The 24768-nt window shown below is 44.7% G+C and overlaps 1 protein-coding gene across 7 annotated transcripts in view; it reads left to right on the top strand.

Moving 5' to 3' along the window:
- TMCC1 (transmembrane and coiled-coil domain family 1) overlaps positions 1-24768 on the top strand; it is a 120914-nt gene that overhangs the window by 57392 nt on the left and 38754 nt on the right. For 2 of the 7 annotated variants that reach the window (XM_074836527.1, XM_074836529.1), the window contains exon 3: positions 20327-20391. The exons of 4 other annotated variants lie outside the window; for them this stretch is intronic. In XM_074836527.1, coding sequence (XP_074692628.1) covers positions 20327-20391 — 65 coding nt within the window. Of the gene's footprint in view, positions 1-20326; positions 20392-20626; positions 20672-24768 lie in introns of those variants that run through there. One more of the 7 variants, XM_074836535.1, reaches the window with a different exon arrangement.

The raw sequence follows: 24768 nt of genomic DNA on the forward strand, positions 1-24768 counted from the left end.
GCTTACACCTGCAGAGATATTAGAGGTAGGACTAGGGACTCCTCTTTATGAAAAAACATTAGTAATAATCCAAAGAATTACCCGGATCCATGCCAGCTGGGGGTCTGGGGAATTGCATGGGATGGCTCATTGCCAAATAGACTTGTGATGTTCAAGGATGTAAACAGAGACTACAGGTGGAATGCAGCTTACATAAATGCATCTTTCCTTTTAATAATTAAATTCCACAGCTAGTGGCAGTTTGCAGAATATCTTCGTACTTTATAATAGGTGCTTACATGGGGCTGGATAGCAATAACAATTGGAATTTCCTACCAGCAGTGATCAAAGGAAGCATTACAAGTGTTGGCAACTTTACTCTGAATTAGTTACCTTTAGGGGTCCTTGGTAGAGATTTTGGCTCGTGTAGTATTTTCCTCTCTCCCTGCAATGCCCTGTGATAAACCAGCTGGCTGTTTCTTTAGCCAGTGTTTCTTCAGAGGCAGAGAAAAGTTTGCTTTCATTTTGCAAATCTTTCCATTCTGGATGTGACAGTCAATGATAAAATTGCATATGTAAACTAGGTCCTTTTCAAAAAGGCTAGAAAACCTTTTATGCTGGAGGGAGGCCTCAGAAGTTTAGGGGAAATGAAATAACGGGAACAAGAGAACTTGAGTTAGTTTTCAACATTACATGACATCCAGTTTGGGACTCCCTGTCTTGACAAAGGATGTGGTAGTGGCCTCCAAAACAATTTTAAACACTTGTGTTTGATCAGCAGAGAAGAGGGTGGGATAAAGCCCTGGAGGGAAGAGGGGCACAAGAAAGCTGGTTGATATTCAAGGATCACCTCCTCCAAGCTCAGGACGATGGATCCTGGCAAAAAGGAAGATTTAGGTTAGATCTAAGGGAGAAATTCTTCCCTGTGAGGGTGGTGAGGCCCTGGCACAGGTTGCCCAGAGAAGCTGTGGCTGCCCCCTCCCTGGAAGGGTTCAAGGCCAGGTTGGACGGGGCTTTGGGCAACCTGAGCTAGTGGAAGGTGTCCCTGCCCGGGGCAGGGAGTGGGACTGGATGGGCTTTAAGGTCCCTTCCAACCAAACCATTCTGTGATTCTATGGTAGAGGTTTCATTCAGAGGATTTCAGTTGTTCAAAGATGGGCTTTGCCAGTTCTGTCAGATCTGCTCAGTTTTCCCAGAGGCATCCCTTGGAGGCGGCTGTGTCTCCTGTAAGGTGAGTTGACTGTTGCACTCCTGTACCTACCAGACCGTAACTGCATCATCATACACTTCCGTGATGGGCACGTGAGCACCTGACTTGAATAAGAAAAGTTCCTAGAGTGGCTTTTCACACCATGAATTTCGTATTTGGGATTATATTTAAGATAAATTGACAGGTAGTAGGGCCCCTCGGTGAGTTATCTCTCTGTTGAACTGACTTCTGCCTTTGGGGCTATTACTCCAACTTCCCTCAAGGCAGACAGAGTCTTTGTTTCCATGTGTGGTTTTGACTGTAGACTTTTTTTTTTTCTTTCTTCTCTTGACACCGTGTGTCTGGTGCCTTTGGGCTACAAAAAGCCCATGGTTGCAAAGTCCATTTCCCAGCCCTGCCCACAGCCGCTGTCGGTGGGGGGGCCGGTGCCCCCTGCCCAGGGGCGCAGCTCGGTGCTCCTGGGGCACGGGTGGCTGAGGGCAGAGCTCTGTGCTGCCAGTATGTCTGCACCAGCCGTGCACGAGCCTCCTGGGTGGGCACAGAAATCGCTGATCACCAGGTCTGTGCGGGAAAGTGCGTCGATGCTGGCAGCCCCATGTGGTTAGCAGCTGAGACCTTTCCAGGGAAAGATGGACAAAAGCATTCCTAGCTCGGAGTTAATGATACAGTAGAGCACCCGTTGGGTTCGACAGCCCAAAGGCAGTCCAGAACGCCAGAGTGGCCCCTCTGCAAGCCCCCAAAGTGCCGGTGGTAGCAAGTGGCCGGGGGTGTTTCTTTGTTCCAGGTGCCCGCTGAGCTGCAGATGGTCGGGCGGCACTCGCCGTCTGAGAACCAGCGATGCTGTGGGGCTGGCGCTCTCGATACGTCTGTGTTGCAGCATCTGTCTCCATCGGAGATTGGCTAAGAACCGAAATTCTCCTCCCCAGCAGCCTCTGTCTCTTTGCAGACCCCTGGCTAAGCAGAGTGCATGTGGGAAAAGCAAACAGCCGGGGTGGAGGGCAGGCTGCACGCCCGGGCCCCAGCCGCAGCGCTGACCCCGGGCCTCTGCAGCCCCCCTGTCCTGGGCCATGTCCTGGCAAGCGTCCGCACCTCTGCGGGGCTGTTTGGTGTTTTAAATGAAGTCTGGTTTGCTGGGATACTGCGGAACGACAGGACAGACCCTCTCCCTGGCTGGTGGAACCACTGTAGCTGCCGCTCCTGTCCCCTCGGCCAAATGGGGTTCATAAGAGCACAGGACACCTCCTTTTTCTGTAACTGTAGTTACCGGATGAGCTGTTATTTTGTGTAAAAATTCACAGCCCTACAGTGTGTTAGCTCTTAATTAAAGGGAAGAGGACAAGCGCGTTCCACGTTAATTACAAATTAGCAGAACCTTGCAAGTGACATTTCTTGCCTGCTTTTTGTTTATTATTTTTTAAATGTAGTTTCATGTCTTTTGTGTCTTAGAAAATACTTGTCTTTTCATCACCTGATTTAGATGCTACAGTAAGTAAAATATTAATCCCAGTGCTGCATACTTGCAATTTAACCTTTCTTGTGTTTGAATTGATTCTTTCTGTCCCATCCTTAAACAGGTCTTCCAGGTTCTAAAACCAGTTTCCCTGCAAAATTCATGACAAGAGGAAATTGGGATCAATCCCATCAAATAATTCAGTCCATACTGATGTTAAGTAAATTTTAAATCAGTGGAAGTTTTTGTTAGTATACAATAAGTGGAAGTTGTATGTGCAGTTCAGACTACTCACTTTGGAGGTGGTGTGTCTGAACAGCCCATCTTCTGAGGTCAGAAATTAATTCATTTGGAAACATAGTCTAAGTTCCAGGACACTTTGATAGACGTTGACAGGAAAAGTAGAGGAGCAAGTTTGTTGGGTTTTTTTTCTCTAACTTAAGATGCAATTTGGATATCACTGAGGTCAGCTGGTATTTGAATAGGGAATTCAGCTTAGAAAACATTCCTTTCTTGAGTTGTGAGCTTTGAGACTATTTCAAATAGGAAAAATTGCTACAGAAATGAAGCAAGGTTCTAATCATTCAAAGAATTGCTATGAACATTTTAATATGCATAAATCTGAATAAAATTTTTGTTTTTTGAAATCAGTAATGTTTCAGCAGCACATTATAAGTGCTATCATTTGACTTTTTTGATAGGACATTCAAAGGACACTTACTTATAAAGAAAGGAGTCCAAGGTCACAGGAATCCAAACTGTAAAGTTTTACTACAAGGTTTTTTTTGTTTTGTTTTGTTTTTTTCTTGAGTGCTGTTGGTAAACACTCAACTGCAGAAAAATATTTTCTCCATGTTATCTGCATAGATCATCATCTTACTTAACTCTCAGAAGCCTGTGAGTACCGATATCATGTTTGGAAAATCTGTAACGAGTAAAAGATTCAATTCTGGAGTCACTGACTGCTCCCAAAGAAAATGAAATTCAAGGAGTGCTTGTTTTAGCCTGGGATAGCCTTTATGCAGGCACATTTTTTTGCTTGCTCAAGCATGTCTTCCTTGAGGGTGTGCTGAAACCCACTGCCTACACCATCGATACGAAGGACCCAGGATCCTGTTGGTGGTGAACAAAAGCTTACAGGGAAAAGAACTATTTCTATTGTCAGAAATAAATTATTTCAGCCTGATGACATTGGCAACAGGACAATAGGAGCAGAGGAAATGAAGAGCTTCAAGTTGGTGTGGAGGAGGTGTTTCAGCTGGAGGCTGGATTGTGAAGCATGTGAAATATTAGTGCAGAACTGTTGCCCACAGGTCTTCAGTATTTGGGACTACTGTTTTGGAATGGGACTAAACTGTAGCAATTTTCTCAATTTAAATTAGTCGGTGTGTGTTCATTCTTTCAGTGAAATGTAGGTTGCCTTTCTCTTTATGCTAAAGACCAACAACCCCCCTCAAAAAAAAAAAAAAAAGAGGGGAGAGGCATTCCTCTGCTTTTTATGCACAAAGCATTAATTTCAGAAGGAGTTGGGCATATCTTGGGATCAGGCCCATTAATCTCACAAATAATAGTGCATCACAGAGGTGTGGAGACTCAGAGTCCTGGAATTGAGTAGGGAAATTATGTCTTAGTCATAGTTATTATGTGGTAGGATAAAGTGCTATCAATTTAAATACTTGTCAGATTTGGAGCTATTCTCCCATTTTGTTTAGTGCTTTCAGGATTACTTTTCTGAATGAAATAGTTGCTTAATTAAGGTAATGTGTTGGCAATACTCTTAGAAACTGATTTGTTCCATCCTTCAGTGTTTTCATTGGTTTACATGAGTTCATTTAATTTGGAATTTAATTTCTTTCCCCCCTAAAATGCTGTTTAATACCAGCTACAGAATTTCAGAGGTATGCTGTAGCCTCCACACATTATGTAAAACGAGCCTTTTTGTACCATGATGGCGCCGAAGAGAGAACAGCATTTGTACATAGATGGCCAGAAATACATGATTGCATAAAATATGAGATCTTAAGCACTCAAAATGAGGCATTTCAAAAATCCAGTAGTCCAGTGAACAGGTAGAGAAGGTTGTGGGTTATCCAAACGTTTTAGCGAATCAGCAGTGAGCAAAGAATTTCTCACTGGACAAACAATGGTATTTCTGCGTGTCCTTTCACCTGTGTCTTGCTTTTAGAGTGAGGGAGATGTCCCAGCCTTGAACATCACTGATGCTGCAGTGAAAATATCCATCTGCCTGTCCCTGCTGTGCTAAGGGGTACTGCTCTTTCTGAACTCATGGTTGGTTCTGCAAGAGAGGAGGCTGTGTTCCAGCTACTCCTGCCATTTCATGCTGTCATGTCTCGAGCTAATCAGATGTACCTCAGACACCATCTGTAACCAGCAGATAGATACTCTTTATATATATTGTGAGTTTGAGCAACTGCCACATTACTCAGCTGAATACAGTTTTTCATTCCCTTTAATGTAGCTTTCATCTAACCATCCGGATCTGACTACCAAAACTGCCACCAAAGAGCAAAGGCGTTTGAACCTTTTATGCATAATTAAAGAATTAAAAAATCATAATAATAAGCAGGATGAAAAAGGCCTCCTGGTTCTATAGTATCATTCAAGCCATTTTAACAGTAAGCAGTAGACATCTGAAAGACCGTTGTAACCATGTTTTGTTGCTGGGCCTGAAATGTTGAAGTTTTGAATGCTTTCTTGGCGCTCGAGAAACACACGGACTATTGATCAGCTTCAACTTGGCTTTTTTGCTGTTTTTCGTAAGCGGACATGTAACTGTTTGCCTGGTGAATTGGTGCTCTCTGTGCAAGCTTCAGCACCCGGGCTGTGAGTGGAGACACGTTGGTGAGTACCAGGAGTGGGCAATGCACCCCTGCCCGGGGCGAGCGCTCGCTGCACGGGCGGGGAGCGCGGTCTGGGACCGACCTCCCACATCCCAGGTGGTTCTGCAGTGACACAGCGCTGGCTCACTCGCTGCTCAGAAAGGTGATGATGGCATTTCAGGGTTGAACCCGGGATAGCTGAGGCTCAGTGTACAACCGGACGTGGAAGGGATTCCAAGGTTTCTTGATCATTTTTGGGTCTGTGGTATCTTGCAGATTTGAAAGGCAGCTCGTTGTTTAGATTGGTGGTTTGACCTGCGTCATACACTTACATCAAACTATCGCAGTATGTTGCAACTGTGCACCACCTCTAGGCAGCCTAATTAAAGCTCTGGCATTCATTAAGAGAAAACCCTAGGTGTTGTTTACCAAGATTAGATTGGTAAGGGGTTTGAAAAAACTGTGTGATAACTTGCAGTACTGAATGTAATAGTTATCTACAGGAATTCCACACGTTTCTCTTAAATCCAGGTACTATACAAAATGGCAATCCCTGCAAGGAGATGTGTTTTTCACATATTAATGTAGGGTGAATTTATTTTTATAAATCTTTTTTTTTCCATAAAAGGTACATGCCAGTGGTTTGTTATAGCTGGAGATGGAGCACTTTCAGAGTACAGGTTAACAATCTGGTGATAGCACTTGGAGAAAGAAAACATTAGTTATTTTGATAAAATCTACAGACTTGCAATCCACTACACATTAACTTCATTTTCTACATTTGTCCATATACGCTGGTGCAGAAAACTTGCTGCAGGTAGCAGGCACTGTGGTGCTTGTTTGCCAGGCAGAAAATTGAAGAGAGCTGGTTTCGGCATCACTGCAACGAAGCATCATTAGTGAGACGCCTTGTAAAGTTATCTTGACACTACCTACAGGTGGGATCTTCAGAAAGACCATTAACATATTTCTATTACTAAACATTACTTCTGAAAAATATTACAGTCCCTCAAAGAAGGTGGAAGCCTTCACCTGTTCCAGTGCAGGTGACTGGAGTTGTGTATGATCTAAACCCCTGATGGGCAGAGGCTCAGGCTGCGAGCTGCCGGGTGTGCCATTCCCCACATCTCGTCCGGCAGAGGAGAGCCCGCTGGGTTTCCTGCTTTTGTCTTTTGTCTGCTTCCGCTTTGTGGGGATTCTCATTTACGCAGACACCTTCAGGGGCTCAGTGCACGTGGCAGTGGGTAGAAGATCGTTAACGTGAACATTTCTTTCCTGAACAGTTACAACTATGCTGTTGCTTTTAGTTAACAAAGCAGCCCTTCCACATCTGATCTCTCATATCTCTGACATCAAAAAGTAGGCTGTTGGTGTCATTGGCAAATGCCTCTTTAAAAGCCAAATCGAAAGATCAAATATCCACAGTCAGGGAGCAGTATTCAAAATGAATTTGATTGAAATTGGCCCTTGCAGCACAAGCTCTCTTGTGCTGGTAAGCGATGCCGTGCGTCTGATTGTTCATGTGCGGACATCATCCGAGCTAAGGCATGATGTACCCAGCCTTGGAGGGAGAGAATGAGAATGTAGGTTAAAATGGCTATATAGCACCTCCATAAATTAAAACCAGTTGGGTTTCAGGCTCACTAGCAGTAGTTGTACAATAGCAAGGTTCAGAGGAGGAGTATAAAACCACCTGTTTCAGGAAATGCTTAAAAAAACATCAAACTGATTTTTAAATATACACTTCTTTATACAAGCATTTGATAAATAACAATGGGGTACATTGTGTCTTAGAGATCAAATGATGAATAGAAGTGACTTGGTATCAAGCTTTGTCTGTGAATTAATTGGTTGCTGTTGCTTCTTGAACATTAACCCAGCCCGTGTAAGACCTCTGCCAGGCGGGGCTCTGGGTTGAGCCTGCTGGGTGTGTCTGTCTCAGGCCCGGGGGTTTAGGGCTGGTCAGTCAACGCTTCCAGCTGCTACTGCAGGCTGCTCACCGCTGCTGCACGGTCTGATCCCCTCTACCCCGAAAAGCCAAGCAGCTTTCACTGAGGTTTGCCATTAATGTGTTCAGGTGGTTTAGTGAGCTGCTAATTATCTGAGGGTTAATGCATCAGGAGGTGGCTCTAGTCTTTGTTTCTTTAGTTTTGGGAAATGGATTCAAGCGGGATAAGTATCCTTGGTGGTGGGGAATGAGCTTCGCTACTCTTGCCTGTATCTGGGATGCTCAGAGAACTGGTTCCCCAGAGGGAAAGTTACCACACTAAATACAGAGTACTCTGGAAGCTCTTTGCAACCCAGTCTTGAAGATTAGGCTTGAAGAACTATTTGGGACTGTTGACAGCTGAACTGACTCTTATATTGCTCAGGACTAGAAAACAGTGTTTCTGATCTTTTTGCCATTAATTATCCTAGATAGATTGTCTCAGATACACTTGTGGATGCTGCAGTCACTCTTCTAATTGTGGTGAATAAATATGGTCTTCTGTTGCTTGGTTTTTCCCTTTTCCTCCCAAATAATTGGATGGATGGAATTCACAAAAGCAGCTCAATTCTCCTTTGCTTAAGATTTCCATCCAAATATACCAATACTTTCTAAATCTAGAAGCAGGCCGATAGAGAGAGGGCCTTCCAGCACTGGATCAAAAGCTGTGGATTCAGCACTCTATTTTATCAAGGCAATGAGAAAAAAGTATCCAACTGCATTGAGAGAGCTCAGCAAAAGTCATCTTCGAGTCATTTATGAACCAGCGGTATAGGAGTTCAGATCCTGTTGATGTCTTGGGTACAGTTCCTATCGATGGGGAGTTTCTTTGGCAGAGGCAGGAGGAAGCGGTGTCTCTTCCATGCTCCTCCGGGGTTGCTCATAGTTGGTTCAGGCTGGACAGCATCTCTGGAGTTCACTGGCCCAGTGACCTGCTCAGAGCCCCGCTCTCTCCAGCATTAGGTTCCTTTCTCTTTCCAATCTGAGGGGCAGATAAGCCCCCACACTTACTGATAAGCTGTGAAATTCCAAAGGAGACCAGGAAGGCAGATATCTCTCTGTCAGGTAGTTTTCTATTTCACACATTTAGGTAAAACTCCCTGTTCATACACTCATTTTCTGAAGAATTTTCTGTTTCCATTTCTGGAGTGGATTTGTGTCACTAAGTTCTGTGCTTTGGCTGTGATGGTGGTTGTGTTCTGGTTTGGGAGTACACAGTAAACCAACTGCTGACAACTACTTTGGTAGTTGATTTTTCAAGGGAGGTTTGCATGGCATAGTGTCTTTCAGTTCTGCTGACTCTCCTGGAGGAGAATGGAAAGTGCTTCTGCCACTTCTTCATCAGTAAGGCTCTCTTCAGAGCCACCTTACTGGCACAAAGGAGAGGGAACAAAAGGTCTCTGTTCTTGAAATAATTGCTGTTTATGACCTTACTGTGGGACTGGCTATAGCAAACTTCTGGGGTGCTGGGCCTAATGAATTACCTTCTGGTGGGAGGGAGTGGGTCTGTCACACAGTTACGTTTTCATAGCTCAGTCAGTCGCTTTTAACCCCCACATCTCTTCCTCCCCCTCTGCTTTCTCTGAAACTGTTGGACTCAATGCAAAGGACTTTCCAAAGCAGGGCTCCTGTTGCAGTTTAGCATTGTCATTGATAAAAAAAAACAAACTGTAGAAGCAGGCATTGCACATCTTTTATGCATGTTTTGACTGATGATCAGGCATGTTGCAGGTAGCTTCCCTGAGGTTTGACTGTGCAGCACCTGTGCTGGAGCTTGATCAGAGCAGGCTATGAATTATTGAGTACTCTGCTTCAGTCAGGCAGGAGGAAAATAAAATGGTGCTCTCTTCAGCATTAGAAGCTTTTTAACCCAGTTTCTTATTGAGAGATACCAATTCTTATCAGATTTTCTTACAAAGGTACGTAGAATACAATGATCCTTCAGATCCACACAATTTTCCTTAAGAAATAATTTAAACACATTTAAACTCTCATTTTAAAGCTAGAAAATAAACTTCTTGTATGTTTTGACAGTTTGTAATCCTTAGGAGGTAATATTGTAATGAGAGTCTTATTCTGTGTTATATTAAACATCCTGACTGGATCTCTTATCATTCGAGAAATTGCTGAAAATTCGCAAACCTCTTTACCTTTCAGGTCACTTACTCACAACAGGCCCAGTTCACAGGGGACTGGCAGTCTCTTGCAACCTGGGCACTGCTTAGACTTGTACAAAAAAAGGTGTGAAAAGGTATTAGAAACCAGAGAGGTCATGAAGCACCATAAGCTGATTTGGTTTACATGGAAATGGAAAATTAAATACATTAAGCATGTTTTAATTGAATGCATCTAATGAAGATGCAGAGTGGCTAATACTGTCTGTGCATGGTAATTTCCTGTGAGTATATTTCTCTTCTGTTTTGATTTAGAAGCTGGCAGAGGCTTTTCTTTGTTTTTCTTGGTGATACTTTTGGCAATGTTAATCTCAGTAAGGAGTTCTGTGGGTATCCCTCATGATCAGAAGGCCTGTACTCCACAGGTGTACACAGAAGCCCTGTATAGCCACAGGTGAAGAAACCACCTTGACTTCCTCAGGGGACAGCGGATAACTGATGTTACAGTCGGCACTGAAATCAGGTGCAGTTGCAGAAGAGGAGGGAAAAGCGGAAGAAATGGCTTGATAAAGTCAGGAGGCATCTAGCAGAAATGTGATGTTTTCACACACTCATGGAATTGCAGGCTACCATAGCTATAGCTCAGACAGTCTCAACAAGGCTTTGTATTTGTAACATTTAGACAAGTACCTACCCCCCTTTCCCATTTCCAAGGGTAAAGAAAAAATTACCTGACATTTTGTGTTAAACTGCTTTTGTGCAGCAGTACCTTGACTGTTAAACACATATTCTCCAGTGTTCTTTGTCTATACCTTCTTTGCCGCTGACTTCTAAAGCTGTCTACTCTTTAAAGGGAATATTTATGTTAAGTGACTGTTGAATGACTATCTGCTGTGATCCACAAACGGGCAAATCCACTTTGGAGCTGCTGTTTGTGTTAATGCAGGCAGCTGAAGCAGCCCAGACTGTTGAAACAGAAAAGGTCTTACATGGGTCACACGTGATCCCTGTCTGCATTGTGGTGGGAGTACAGTGACATTCAGACATGGGACTTTTTCTCTTCTTCCTTTTATCCTATAAATAACACTAAAGTATTTTTTAGCAGGAAATAATGAGGCCACAGCTCCCACCTGTACATTGATAGCTACACTCGCTATTATAGCTTCAAGAAAATGCAGCATTAATACGTCTTACTGCTAGGTAAGGTCAGTATAGCTTCAAGAAAATGCAGCATTAATACGTCTTACTGCTAGGTAAGGTCAGTGGTTTTTTCCTGCTCTGCGGTATGTCTCACTGTTTCTCTCTATCCCTCTGTCTCTCTGCTGAAAGTTAATTGTGGTTGGACATACCCTGTTTAAAAACAAACCAAGAAACATACTTGGAGAAGCAATAATGGGCTTAAGGGTTTAAATCACATTGATTTTTAATGTCACCAAATGCTCACTTTTTAATGAGTCTTGACACTCAGAATAGCAGAACATAAATTTCAAGGAGCATTCTCTCTGCATTTTGGTATCCTAACTGCTTGACTGTTGGAAGCAGTATGAAATCATGGGAACCTGAGCTAATTTGCTAAAGCACCTCCCGTACGAAGACAGGCTGAGAGAGTTGGGGGGGTTCAGCTGGAGAAGAGAAGGCTCCAGGGAGACCTTAGAGCAGCCTCCCAGGACTGAAAGGGGCTACAGGAAGGGGGGGAGGGACTCTTGATCAGAGGTGTAGGGACAGGATGAGGGGTAACAGGTTTAAACTGACAGAGGGCAGATTTAGATGAGATATAAGGAAGAAATTCTTCCCTGTGAGGGTGGTGAGGCCCTGGCACAGGTTGCCCAGAGAAGCTGTGGCTGCCCCCTCCCTGGAAGGGTTCAAGGCCAGGTTGGACGGGGCTTTGGGCAACCTGAGCTAGTGGAAGGTGTCCCTGCCTGGGGCAGGGGGGTGGGACTGGATGGGCTTTAAGGTGCCTTTCAAATCAAACCATTCTGTGATTCTAATTTGCTGTAATTTGAAAGTAATACGTATGTTCAGCATTTCTACTGAAATTCTCTGAGATTTTTCTGCCCACCAGGAGGAAGATGGGATTTTAAGTAGTCTAGCCTGTAAAAGGGAGCTGCCGAATGGACTGCCATGCTTTATAGAGGGACTTGGTCCACACCATCACCTGCTGACTCTCCTTGGTACCTGGCCAGTTTTGATAGAGCTAGGATAGATAACCTGTCTTCATTATGCCATGTAGACAGACTTACAAAAATCTGGGTTTATGTATCTGCAGTTGCAGCAGCACTTGGCTGTGTAAGTACACTCCACACCTCTGTCCCTGCCCCCAGCTCTTCTCACTTTCACCAGAGTTCTTGCGTTCCACACAAATTTAATTTCTGAATGCTGCTGCTCTCTGAAAACCCTGAGATTTGGGCCAAATGTTCTTCCAGGCAGGAGGCAGCACAGAACAACACATACTCCACTGCGCTCCAAGTTCCTGCTATTCTTAAGACTTCTGGACCCCCTGTTACTGTTCCTTGAGGAATTTCAGCATCATGTTCAGGACCGTTTGTTCACATGCAGTGCCGCTGTGCGTTGCTGCAGGCGTGGCAGGAGCTGGCGGGTCAGCTGGGCTGTGTGTGTGAGTGTGTGCTTGCGTATTTATGCATGTACATCGATGTCTGATGCTCTTTCCACTGCATGTGTATCTGAAACATTGAACATAAGATTATAGGCATATAGATTATCTCATTTCCTCATGAAATATGGAACTTGGTCATGCTGCTCAGAAATGTGGAAAATGGACCTTGCCACAGATGTCACTGGAGAGTCACTGGGAATCAGTCAGATCTTTATCTCACTTGTTAAACTTTGTATCCTTTCAGAATCTTCTTGTCTGGCAAAATAAATGTACCTTGGATAAGTAAAAATCACAAGTTTATATGGATGGAATTACTGTAGATTTGTAATATGAGTGTGAAAACCAGAGGACAGCCATTGCAGGCACTCCCCTGGCATTGCCTTTCCCCAGTAATCCTGCTGTTACAGGTTCATGCTACAAATAATTTTCTGCGGTGCTTGGTTCTCTTTGCTGTCTTGAGAGATGACCTCAGTCTGCATGAACTTGCGCCTGAAGAATACACTTTACACTTGGTGAGGTAGCTGTTTGCAGCCTTTTCTTGAAACGGGTCCTGTTACTGCTGCCATAGTCCTTCTGCACTGTAGATCCTCTGCTGATTGCAATGTAATTTCTTCATCAGCTGAGCTGGAAATACTCCCTCGCTCGTGCCTCAATCACTAAAAAACACTGGATGAGTGGGGGAGAGAGACTAAATAAGAATTCTTAGTTATTGGTCGCAGTTGCGTGCTTTTGTGTTGTTGGTGAGCAGTCCCCTTCTCTCCCTGTGTTGGTGTTTCTCTCTGTAGCTGTTGGGCTCAGCTGCCTTCTAGAGGAGCAGTTAACTAGACAGATGAGCCTCCCAGTGTGTTTTGGCGTCATGTAGTTATTTATTTTTCTCCATCTTCTCCAGCCCAAACACCCTTCCTGCCTTCTCGCTCCCATAGCAGTATTTTGATGTCTGGTTTCTCTTCTGGTGCTGTTTGGTTCCATATTCCAGATACTAACAGAGCCTTGTGCCATTTACATAGCTATTTCATCTTACAGTTAAATGAGGGGAAAAAACCTGCAGCTCTATCAGTTTCTTATTTGTCAGTAATAAAGCTTACCTGAAGTGTTTAAAGAGAGAGATTTTAAAATTAGAAAGTTTGGAATTAGACTCATTAGCAAACTGAGGGCGAAGAACTTTAGGTTCTTCTACTGTTCTGGTCTCAATGTTTGTCATCTTCTGTCTTTAATATTTTTAGGGAAAGACTCAGAACTCTGCTGTGGTAGCTTGGGAAGATTTACTAATCTAGCATTTAATTTCTACAGAAGCCCATATTTTTAGATGCTTTGGTATGTGGTGCTGCACTCTCTTCCTGGCAGTGTCTAGCTCAGTCTGTGCCTGCGCTGCACACTGTAATTATGTGTAGGGGAGGTAGAAGCCCACACAGATTTGCCTTGGTCAGGGAGCTTCACGCAAGTGAGTGAAATGATTATGCTAATTTTGAATGTTGTAGTTTGGTATGAAAATTCAATTTTAAATAATATATTCCTTATTCTGCTGTATTGTTTCTATATTAGTTCTTCAGGATTAGATGTACTGTCATTCTCCTGAGCAGAGGTTGCTCTTGCTCAGGTTGGTGGGTGAGTTGCTAGCTGGCATGGGCTGGGTTTTTTTTTTAACCTTCTGTGTAAGCTGGGTTAAATGTACATATTGGTGAAAACAGGGTAATGGAAGGGACAAATGTTAATGCTGCTTTCAGTGCTTTTCACTAAACAAGCTCTTGCATTTAGTTACTGTGAACAGACTAGTCTGCAGGTCCTTTTTTGCTGATGCTGGTCGTCTGCATCCATATTGTTTGCTGAGTTGCTTGTGTACTTGGCTGTGCTGTGTGGATGCTGGTGGAGTTGGGATCAGGTTCTTGCTGACAGCTGTACAGGGTTGGATTACCGAAGGGATCACGCGCCCTGGCAGGGGTCGGGCAGCTCGGCTTTCCCTGCTGGGGTAGGGCAGCCCCGCAGCTGAAAGCTCACACCTGCAGGCCCTGCCTGCTTGGATTTAGGAGGAGAAGGAGGCTCTCCTGCCAGTGTGGGATAGAGAACGTGAGCCTGGGAAAAAGGGCAGAAAAGAGAGCAAAGTGCCAGCTCATCTGCTTGTGTACGGCCTAGGTGTAGAAGCCAAGAAGCTCTGACCAGTCTGGCGTGTGATGAACAATTAGTGAAATTTGTGCAGCTTTACAGTACCAGCGCTTTATTTAGCATGCTTGCGTTTTGCTTCATGGTGCGTTAAACCTGGTTGTTCAGGCTGTTCTGTAGTTTCAAGATATCATCCCTGAATTCTGTCACAGTTCATCTAATAGACAATTTTTAGTACACTTAGGCTCTTCTCAAGGATCATCCTCCTCTTACCTGCTCGTGCCTTGGCCCTTCATAGACTGCTTTGATTTGAAAGGGACCTTAAAGCCCATCCAGTCCCACCCCTTGCCCTGGGCAGGGACACCTTCCACTAGCCCAGGTTGCCCAAAGCCCCGTCCAACCTGGCCTTGAACCCTTCCAGGGAGGGGGCAGCCACAGCTTCTCTGGGCAACCTGTGCCAGGGCCTCGCCACCCTCACAGGGAAGAATTTCTTCCTTATATCTCATCTAAATCTGCCCTCTGTCAGTTTAAAACTGTTACCCCTTGTCCTATCCCTCCCCCCTAATCAAGAGTCCCTCCCCCCCTTTCCTGTAGCCCCTTTCAGTCCTGGGAGGCCGCTCTAAGGTCTCCCTGGAGCCTTCTCTTCCCCAGCTGAACCCCCCCCCCAGCTCTCTCAGCCTGTCCTCACAGGGGGGTGCTCCAGCCCCCCGAGCATCTTCGTGGCCTCCTCTGGCCCCGCTGGAGCAGGTCCGTGTCCTTCTGATGTTGGTGCCCCCAGAGCTGGACCCAGCACTGCAGGGGGTCTCATGAGAGTGGAGCAGAGGGGAAGAATCCCCTCCCTCGCCCTGCTGCCCACCCTGCTCTGGATACAGCCCAGCACACGGGTGGCTTTCTGGGCTGCAAGCGCATGTTGCTGGCTCATGCTCAGTTTTCCATCCACTAACACCCCCAGGTCCTTCTCCTTGGGGCTGCTCTCCAGCCACTCCTCACCCAGCCTGGATTTGTGCTTCTGATTGCCCCGGCCCATGGGCAGGACCTTGCCCTTGGCCTTGTTGAACTCCTTGTTGAGTACCTCAGCCTTCCCCATAGCCTGGGTAACCGGGTCTCCCGTTTCCTTGCGGAGGGCCCGCATTTTCCCTAGTGAAACTGAACCTGATTTTCGTGATCAGGTTTCATTGACGGTGTTTGGTTTCAAGATGTTTTTTCGTTGATCCAACCACCTGGAATGTGACCTTTGTATTTTATTTTTTTTTAAACTGTATATAATTAATAGTTTTAGAAAGGTGAAGGGATATTTGCCATTATTTAACTTCAAAGTTTAGAGAAAAAAAGTGTTTATTAAGATTTATTGAAGGGCGCATATATATATATATATACTATGTATGCTAAAGACTTTATATGTTTGGATGGTTCAATCTTGCCAGTGGGTGCAAGGACCCGACCCTGTGTACGTGACCTCCTCGGGGCCTCTGCTGACTGGATGTCTCCCAGAGCAGTGCCCCACGCTGCCCCATTCCCATGTATGGCTGGAATAGCAGATTCTTCGTGCTAGAATGATGTAAGGGCAGCATGTAGCTATTACGCTGGCATTTACCACCTGAGTAGTCATTGACTGTCTCCTCCAGAGGAAAGGTAGCCGCACAGAGGAGATGGCCTCTGATCTTTACCACTGGAATATTGCCATACAGCTCAATGGCATAAACACACTCCACGAGGAGCTGGTTTGTCCTGTCTGCTGGTCTGATGTCCACTTACAGTAGAGCTGCTTTGGTTTCCTAAGACTGTTTCCGTCATAGTTAATCACGCTCTGTAGACATTAATTTTGTGAGGTCGGTATAATTCATTATTGGTAAACGATGATCTGGTGGCTGAATTGATTTGGCAGTAGATCCAAAATTATGTGTACTGAAGAATTTAAAATGCATCCCAAAAGCTGGAGGCTCACAGAATCACTGAAGTTGGAAGGGACTTCTGGAGATTGTCTAGTCCAACCCCGTGCCCAAGGCCAGGGCAGCTGAAGCACATTGCCTGGGATCATGGTCTGGGCTTCGACTGACTCCAGGGATGGAGTCTGGGCAACCTACTTCAGTGTGTGAGCACTCTTGCAGTAAAAAACCTGCTGGTTTGTTTTGTCTTTTTTCTTTTGTTTGGGGGTTTTTTTGTTTGGGTTTTTTTTTTTTTGCTTGGTTGGTTGGTTTTTCGGTTTTTTTTTTAATGTTTAAAGTGCCGCCTGTGCATCCTTCATAACTCCACAGTGAACAGCTTCAGCACAGACACATCTTTTAAGATATTTGCTCTTCTTTCAGGACTTAAACTTTCTTTGAAAATTGCAGTTGATTTAATGCTGTAGCCTAGGAAATCCCGTTAGACTGAGGCTTTGTGGAAGAGAATTTTGATGATAACATGGGTTGTAAGGAAGATGCAGAGCCCTTTGTGCCCTCATAGACTGAAAATGGTTACTGAGATAGCAGGGGAATAGGAGCAAATACTTCAATTGAAAAAGAACGTAACTGTATGTAGCTGTTCCTTCAGGAGGCCTGCAATAAAAGTAAATAACCATTCAGTACTTCATGTAGTGTGTTCTAGTTAGTATGTGAAAGAAGGCAGTTTTCTGAAGTCTCTCTAAATAGAGATGAAATGCGAAGAAGATCTGAAAAGAAAAACTCGACTTGATTCTGTGATACACAAGCAGTTTGTGCAATATTCGGGGTCTGTGCTACCATGAAGACTGCATTTTACATGTAGCTCTTTTAAAACCTTATGTATACTTCTAAAAAAAATCTTACTTTGCATTGGCTACTATCTGTCACTCTGTCTAGCCACATGTTTCAGGTTACTGAGGATTACCAGTCTAGAGTTTCTTCTGCTTCCTTCTGAGTAAACCTGATTTCTAGATTAAATGACTGCTCTGTTCCAGGAGGTAATTACCTGGAAGATTAAATAGCTTGTATGTAGAGAATGGTGCTGATGTCTTGGCAGCCATGGTGGTAGTTCAGCTAGAGGCTTGCTGCACAGTACTGTACACCTTATTTCTATTAATTTCATTGCTGAAAAATTAGCAAACAGTATTTATATCACATTTTATAGACAGGGCAGTAAATTGCATTAGATACTTTGTTATGCCATGGAGAAGCAACACTTAATTATTCAAGTGGCTCAGTGGATATTATGACTGAAACTCCATCTGCCAATGCAAAAATTAGTTCTATTTTTAACAACATGAGACACTCTTCTGCAATTACTCATCAGAGTTGCTTCTGAGAGGGCATTTTCATGCACTACTTTTGACTGTCTCCTGGGTGAGGTTTGTGTGTGATCTTCTGTGCATACTCTTTGTTGTCTTACAACAAAGCTGTCTTCAGGTAATCAATGGCAGTTTTCATTAAAAATGTGTAGAAAAACTCCAGTCAGGAAGCAGAAAACAACTAGGTATTTTCAGAAAAGTTTTAGTGCCTACTTTGAGGGCAGGTTTTTGCATGCGGACAGTCGTTCAGCAGTTAGGGTTGGTACAGTGCGAGGGCAGGACGCCGAGTTAGTGCATCGCTGCTTTGTACGGGGCTCCCTTCCGTGAGGTAGGTGCTGGCGGGTGCACAGCTGGGAGACAGAGAGAGTGCTTCTGGTGTCCTCTTTTAACTGCCAAACATTAGTCCACATAAGCTGGCTTAATGAAGAATACTCTGCTGTAACTGTTTGGTTATCTGGGGTGATTTTTCCGAGAGGTCAGTGAGCGACTGGGGAAGCAGCTGGTGAGATGCTGGTGGTGGTGCGGGGCTGGGGACAGCCCGGGCCGGTGCTGCCTGGAGGAGTGTGTTGGCTGAGGAGGGCACTGCCTTTGCCGTTTGGTTTCTGAGCTGTTGATAAAAAACAATGGAAATTTTAAGAATTTCTCTATGAGCTGATTCCCATAGCAACAAATTTCACTTCATCACCTGTGCAGGGTCTGTGTTCTGTTGGTGGCACTGCCAAGCCACCACAGCACCTCGGGAGCAGCGAGGGCTGAGCGCGTGTGTGAGGAGCAGCCGTGGGCTGCAGCCGGCTTGGAGGGGTGTGCAGTGTCCTGCCGTCCTGGTCGGGCCAGTGGTGGTCTGGCACGGCTCTGCGGCTGTGAGCACTGCTCACCCACGGTTTGGAGAGGTGTCTGTGTCGGGGGGGGGCTCACTGTGACCCAGGTGGGACCTTACCATCCATCTGAGCCATCAGTGCTAGATACTAGGCAGAGCCTGTACGGGAAATTGAGAGTAAGAATGAATTAATGTGTATTGGGATCAATGCGTTATTACAGTAAACCCTGGAAATGTACCAACCTGAGTTAGACCAAAGCTTCCTTGATTAATTGTTGCAAATTTTTTTTTAGAACATGCTTTAAGTTAACCCAGATTGAGGCATCTGAAATTTAAAAATTTTAATTAAAAAAAAAAAAAAGAAGTGGGCACAAGAAAGGACTCACTTTCCAAATATTCAGCAGTATAAAAGTGGAAACCAGTGTGAGGGAAAGGAATAACATGGTAATTCTGGTGCACTGTAGGATTGTCAACAGTCTGTCCGCTACAGCGGCTTCTGTGAAGGTTCCCGCTGTCAGTATGGATTTAGAGCATGCCAGCCCTAAAACTACCTGTACACTGACTGAGCAGGAAGGTGGGACGCTGCTCAAAGTTCCCTTTGAAAACTGATCAGTTGGCAGAGGCTGCTATGAGGACAAAATGAGTGCTCGCTGGCTAAACTTCAAATGCATTTATTTCCCAGAACTGTAAACTCGAGTGAGGTAGCAGTTAAGTCAGAAAACGAAGCTTGTGTTTTGATGTTGAGGGGAGCAGACAGACGAGCACTTGTTGTTTTTAAGCTCATCTTTTGTTGTTACCAGTTTTTCTAAATATTCCTGCAGCTCTTGCACCTTTTTCATTCTCCTGTCTTTAAACAAGGCCTTCGCTCCTGTTGCTCCTGAGCGGGGCTGCTAAGCAAAAGCAGAAATCAGGCGGTGGGAGGAGTTGGCAGGTTGGCGTTGGAGGCTGAATGCTGGTAGGCCACCCTTAGGACAGCTGGTAACAGAGCAGACTTCCCCTGAAACGGGATCGTCATAAACTTGTCAGACTACTACTAAGTAGATAGTTACTACAGATCCAGAGAATATACTGAGGTAGATATCCATGTTTGTGACCTAAAAAACTGTGAGGGAAATACACAGTGTGGTGTCTCTTAGACTTAGTATCTACCTCTGCTTTCCTTGAATGGATGTGGTACAGACAGCCAGGCTGATTAGCAATTAACAGAACATAATCCATGTGAAAACATGCCTGGTGAATAAATTAACTTCTCTGAAAAATAACTTTCTTTTTAAGGATGGATCTGTTAGGAATAGATGGCAAACACAGTTGTCTGTCTGCAGAGAAGTAAACTATGAAGGAACTTCTCTCGCTTCTCCTTCCCCAGAAGAATAAATTGTCTCACCATCCAACAGTCTCCCAAAACGTACGGGCTGTGCTTGCTGTGCATGCTCAAGGCATAAAATAAAAGCCTCGTCTTGCTGTATTTTCCCCAGAGGGCTCGTTCACACCCCGGATCTTGCTTGCGATCTGTTCTGCCCATGGCGCCTTGCGGGTTTGTGCTTGGCAGAGGAGGGCAGGAGGAAGGCTCCCTACCTGCTTCCCAGGAGAACCTCGCTGTCTGTCCCACCAGGGAGGGACAGACCAGATGCAGCGTGTCTTTTAGCCGCATTTCCAGTCCGATGGCTCCTTCTGCTTTTCTCTGGGCTTCCTAACTGTAACAGGGCACCCTAAAGCTTCTTAACTTGTGATAGGAGTCTGGGCAACCTCCTGTGGCAGGCTACAGAGGAAGAGATTTTGAGGTTGCACCGTGCCCGGAGCTCTGGAAGAGGTGAAAGTGTGTCATTCAACCCAGCAGTCTCCCTGTTGGAAGAAAATGTGAGGTGTTTTTCTGTTTGAGACTACGCTGGGTTTCTGTTTGTTTGTTTTTTAAAATAAACTTCCGAGACCATTGCTGACAGATGTATTTCACTTTTTGGTTATGTTATTCTCCAGAAAAGAAGACTCACTTCAGATGTGTTCCTGACGGGGTCAGCGGTGAAGTATTTTTAGCAGACACGGTAACTCTTCTGCAGTGCATTCATGCCTGGCTTGTGCAGAGCTGCAGTTGCTTTCTCAAACATGCGTTCGGGGCTTCTGCCAAGACACCCAGGGTCCTACTGCTTCATATTACAAGGTCCTGCTTTGTCAAGGCAGAGTTCAGCCTGGCAGGGCTGGAGCTGGTCTCCGTGCCGTAACGGCGGCGCAGCATGCTCAGCGGGCGGAGGGCGCTGGGGTTAGACCGCGTGCCTCCCTCGCTGCGCACCCGCCATGGAGGGCTCGCCGCCTGCCTCCGAAACCGTACGTCCTGTGGCTTTCTCCTTTCTCGGATGTCAGCGGAGCGGCATCAGGGTTGTGAGTGCGGCTGGTTTGCTAGGCAGGGCCCTGGGGCACCAGTGAGCTGCTGTTGCTGGAGTCTGCTTTTTAAAAATCAGTCTGTGAGCTGCTGCCTGTTGCGACGCTGAAGGGGTGAAATCAAGTCTCTTCTGTCTGTCATCTCAGGAGACTGGGTTAGATATTTCTTCTCTGCTGTTGCTCTGTAGTAAGCAATGTTTGTTGCCCAGCTTGGGCTCAATATTAAAACAAGGAAAACTGCTTGCCCTACTGAAGTGCTCTTTGTCTTTTAAGTGTGTGATCTGTTCTTGCTGTGGGAGTAAAGATTTTGTGTTGGGAGATTCCCCATGAATGCAGAGAATCTGTGGTTTGAATGTTTAGTGATTAGAAAAGATTTCTAGTACCAGAAGTCCGTGTCTTTTGGGTTTATGGTTAGAGATTCTCTGGTTATGGTGTGAGTGATTTCTTCCAGGGAGCTCCGAGGTCAGGCTCCCTCATGGTAGTCCTCCCCGAAGTATTCTGGAATTTGTCCCAAACAGCACAGAATGTGGAGAATTTGTCAGAAGGTGCCGTGTACAGATTTAGTGAGCAGTAAGGAATGTGAACAGCAGAGGAAGCGTGGCGGAGATCAACTTTTATTAACGTTTACAATCTCTTTAGCATTTAATGATTGTGTTTTATCAGGACAGTAAGGTGGTTCTAGGAAACTCCCTGTTCTTCAAGAGGGAAGTACAATTTTTTGAAAGTCTGCCTGCATATCCTAGTGTCACTAGAAATATTTTGGTTGCCTTTAAAATCGGGTGCTTCATTAAGAAAACAGTGGTGAAGCCCACAGCAGTTCCCTCAGTCTAGAGGAAATTCCATCAGTCCTGGGAATGCTGGCAGCAGTAGCGCTGCCTGTATCTCCCTGTTCACATCGTGGTGCTGTGCCCACCCACCTCGCTGCCTGGCGCTCACCCTCCTGAGCGCAGGCGATGCTGGGGGCAGGTTCTGCTTTGCTCTGGGCTTTGGGGTCGGTGGGGCACGGACCTTCCCCAGGGTTCAGGGGGTGCCAGCCCGGACCCGCGCGGCAGCGGCGCTCCGTCGGACGCCAGCGGGAGAATGGCACACTGTGTTTGGGCCGGTACGCTCCTTCCCGGAGGACAGAGCCACATTGTTGGGACAAAGAAAAGTGAAAATACTAAAGGCATTCAAACTATTTTCTTTTTATTTGGGGAGCTTTTTTCTTTTGTGGAGCTCTGCTGAGTGGCCAGAGCAGCATGTAGAGCCACTGACAGAATTTAAAGGTGAGCTGAGAGTAGAAAGGAAATCTTGGCTTGTGTGGCTTTTGCTCTTTTGCAGCTTACAAGGAAGGGGTTTTATGTTTTTATATGAGACGTTATCAAAGCTAGGCTAAGATGCCTGTAGAACTAGTACAAAGATAAGTGACGACTGATCTGTTTGAAAGGAAAAAATATTTTTAGTCAATCTCTTTTCAGCTTTTTTTTGTGGTACATATTCCATTTCAATGACTAATACTTTGGGTTTTAAAAATTCAACTTTCTTGTGTTGTCAGTTTAGCTGCAAGTATCTGGGTCTTCAATACAGCTCCAACAAAGCCAGGAAAGATCAGATTTTCTGCTGTTCATATTCCCACAGTTTAAGGAAATGTGGGTTAAAGGGAAGAGTTTGTTTGTAGCGGAAGGGACATGTTATATGTGTTCTTTTATAAGCTGTCAATGGAAAAAGTAGCACAGTGCTACATATTTTAAAACCTTTTTTGTAGTTTATCTGCAAGGAAGACTTATGTATTTGTTGTTGAAAACAATTTTGAGTTGTGGGGGTTTCTTTTTTTGTAAAACAGAGTAGTGGGTGTTTGGGTTTTTCTGGGTTGTTTATTTTCTTGTGGTTTTCTTTTTTTCTTTTTTCTTTTTTTTTTTTTTTAATACTGCTTTGACATTCTACTTTCACCAAGGCGACTAAGAAGTATTGACCCAGGACAGTGACTTATTGTTCAGGATAATTTGTCATTGCTATTCAGGATGCTGCAACTTCCTCACATTAACCAAACTATTAAATTAGCAGGATATTATGAATTGGAAGCTTCATTGTTATCATTAACCCAGAGAAGATAGCTGTTAAAATAGCTAGGACAAACAGCAGTTAATTTTTTTACAGAACTAGGGTCATATCCTGAACAATTTAATTGCTAGTCAGATTTTCCTGTACTGTGAAACAGCTGAAGAGATGATCATAACCCAAATGAAATCTTAAACAAACAAACAAACATCACAAGTCTAAAAACAATGAGAGGGCAGCAGGGGAAGGGGAAGATCCAGACACAGAAAAGCCCTAAGAAGCACACCTTCACAATGCGGGGTTGACATTTGGGAGAAAAGAACTGAAATGAATCCAAAGTGGAGTGTCTGGAACGTATGGCTGGAGCGTTGGGAAGCAGGAGATGCCTGTCCGAGAAGGGCTCGGGCCAGTGGGGATGGGGTCAGGGCGAGGCTCTGCTTCCCAGAGGCTGGCTGGGCTTCAGGCTGGGGATGAGCTCTCGTATTAGGAACTGGGGTTTTGCAAATCAGCAGAAGTGCAGAAGTTCAGAGGGGAAGCCGCGGGCAGATCAGGCTTTCAGAAGGAGCAAGACTGAGCCGAGGGTGAAGCTTCTCAATGAGGATGCCGTACAGTGGGTTCTGAAGACGTGGTACAGTGGGTTCAAGGGATATTTCCCATGGTTTTTGACTGTAAGGGTGAAGGTAGAGATGCTCTCGAGACTAACACTAGATAAGAGAGCTTCTGGAAGAAGAACGTTGTCTAAAACAACAGACTTAGAAATGACACATTCGTAAGGTGTCCGAATGCGTAAAGCAACACCAAAAGTCAGTACCGGCAATGGGTGTAATGTGGGAGACAAACCAGTGAAAAAAGGTTAAAGACAGGGGTATTTTCCTGAGCAGTCTGTAGTATTAAAAGATTTTTAATCAAATAAATTAAAGAGAAATGAAAAAGCAAATGCTTCCTGCTTTATGAAGAGCTCGATTCCAGAGACAGTATCAATTTAGCCATTTCTTCACCATCAATAATACAGCAGTTTGGATTTAAGGTCACAGATGCTATAGCCCAGTATCCATTTGGAAAGGAAGGGGATGCTAATTGGAGGAGATTGATGGAGAAGACAAATATAACCTGAAAATATTCAAACACAAATGCGAGTTTCTGTGATAGGCACCTGCCTCTATAGACTGTGGGAAAGGACAGAATCTCCTGCTTTCTAGAAAGTCCATGAGTTGAGCTCAAACACATCTTGAGGGCGTTTGATCATTGTAGGCGCTCTGGCCACATACAGGGGTCTGGTAATTTCATAAGCTTCTGGATAGGATCACCATGAGCAAAGATTATCAGAGCTCGTGACTTTCGGATTGATTAATCAATGAAGTTGCTCAAATTATTATTTTGTTCTTTAAAGAAAGGAATAAATAGGGATTGTTGTGTGCCAGCCACTGGCTTCGGCAGCCTCTTGCACATCACGAACCCAGAGTGCGCACAGAAACGGAATTCTTGTTGTGTTCAATACTCGCTCTGAAACCTGCAAGAGCAGCAGCCTTTTCTTTTGTCTGAATTTGTCCGTGTAGTCAGTGGCCCTCTTCATAGTTTGTGTTCTGGAATAAAGGAGCCTTCTCTGGAATGTATTCACATCTTATGTATGGCTCGTGGGGAATCTGCTTTCCTCCACAACACAGTGTTGTGACATTATTAGTTTTAACTATGTAATTTAAGAGTTTACTTCATAAATCATATTATGCAAATCAGGTAGATGGGCTTGATGAATTTTATATGTTGCTGTCAGTGAGTTTCATTGGCTTTTCTGGTTTTAGGATTTTTGTAGAAGTTCTGCAAGTTCCAAACATAGCTTCAAATTTTCAGTTATATTGTGACTTTTGCCTGCTTTCATGGCAGAAGAGCATTCAGAAGCAAACGAAAAGAAGAGAAAAACACTGCTTTCTGGAGCGAGTACAGCTGTAAATGACTGTGGACATGAAGCTCCTTTAGAAATCAAGAAGCATCTTCTGAGTTTATCTTTC

This window comes from Strix aluco, chromosome 11, assembly GCF_031877795.1.
Source record: "Strix aluco isolate bStrAlu1 chromosome 11, bStrAlu1.hap1, whole genome shotgun sequence".
Classification (NCBI taxonomy): Eukaryota; Metazoa; Chordata; class Aves; order Strigiformes; family Strigidae; genus Strix; species Strix aluco.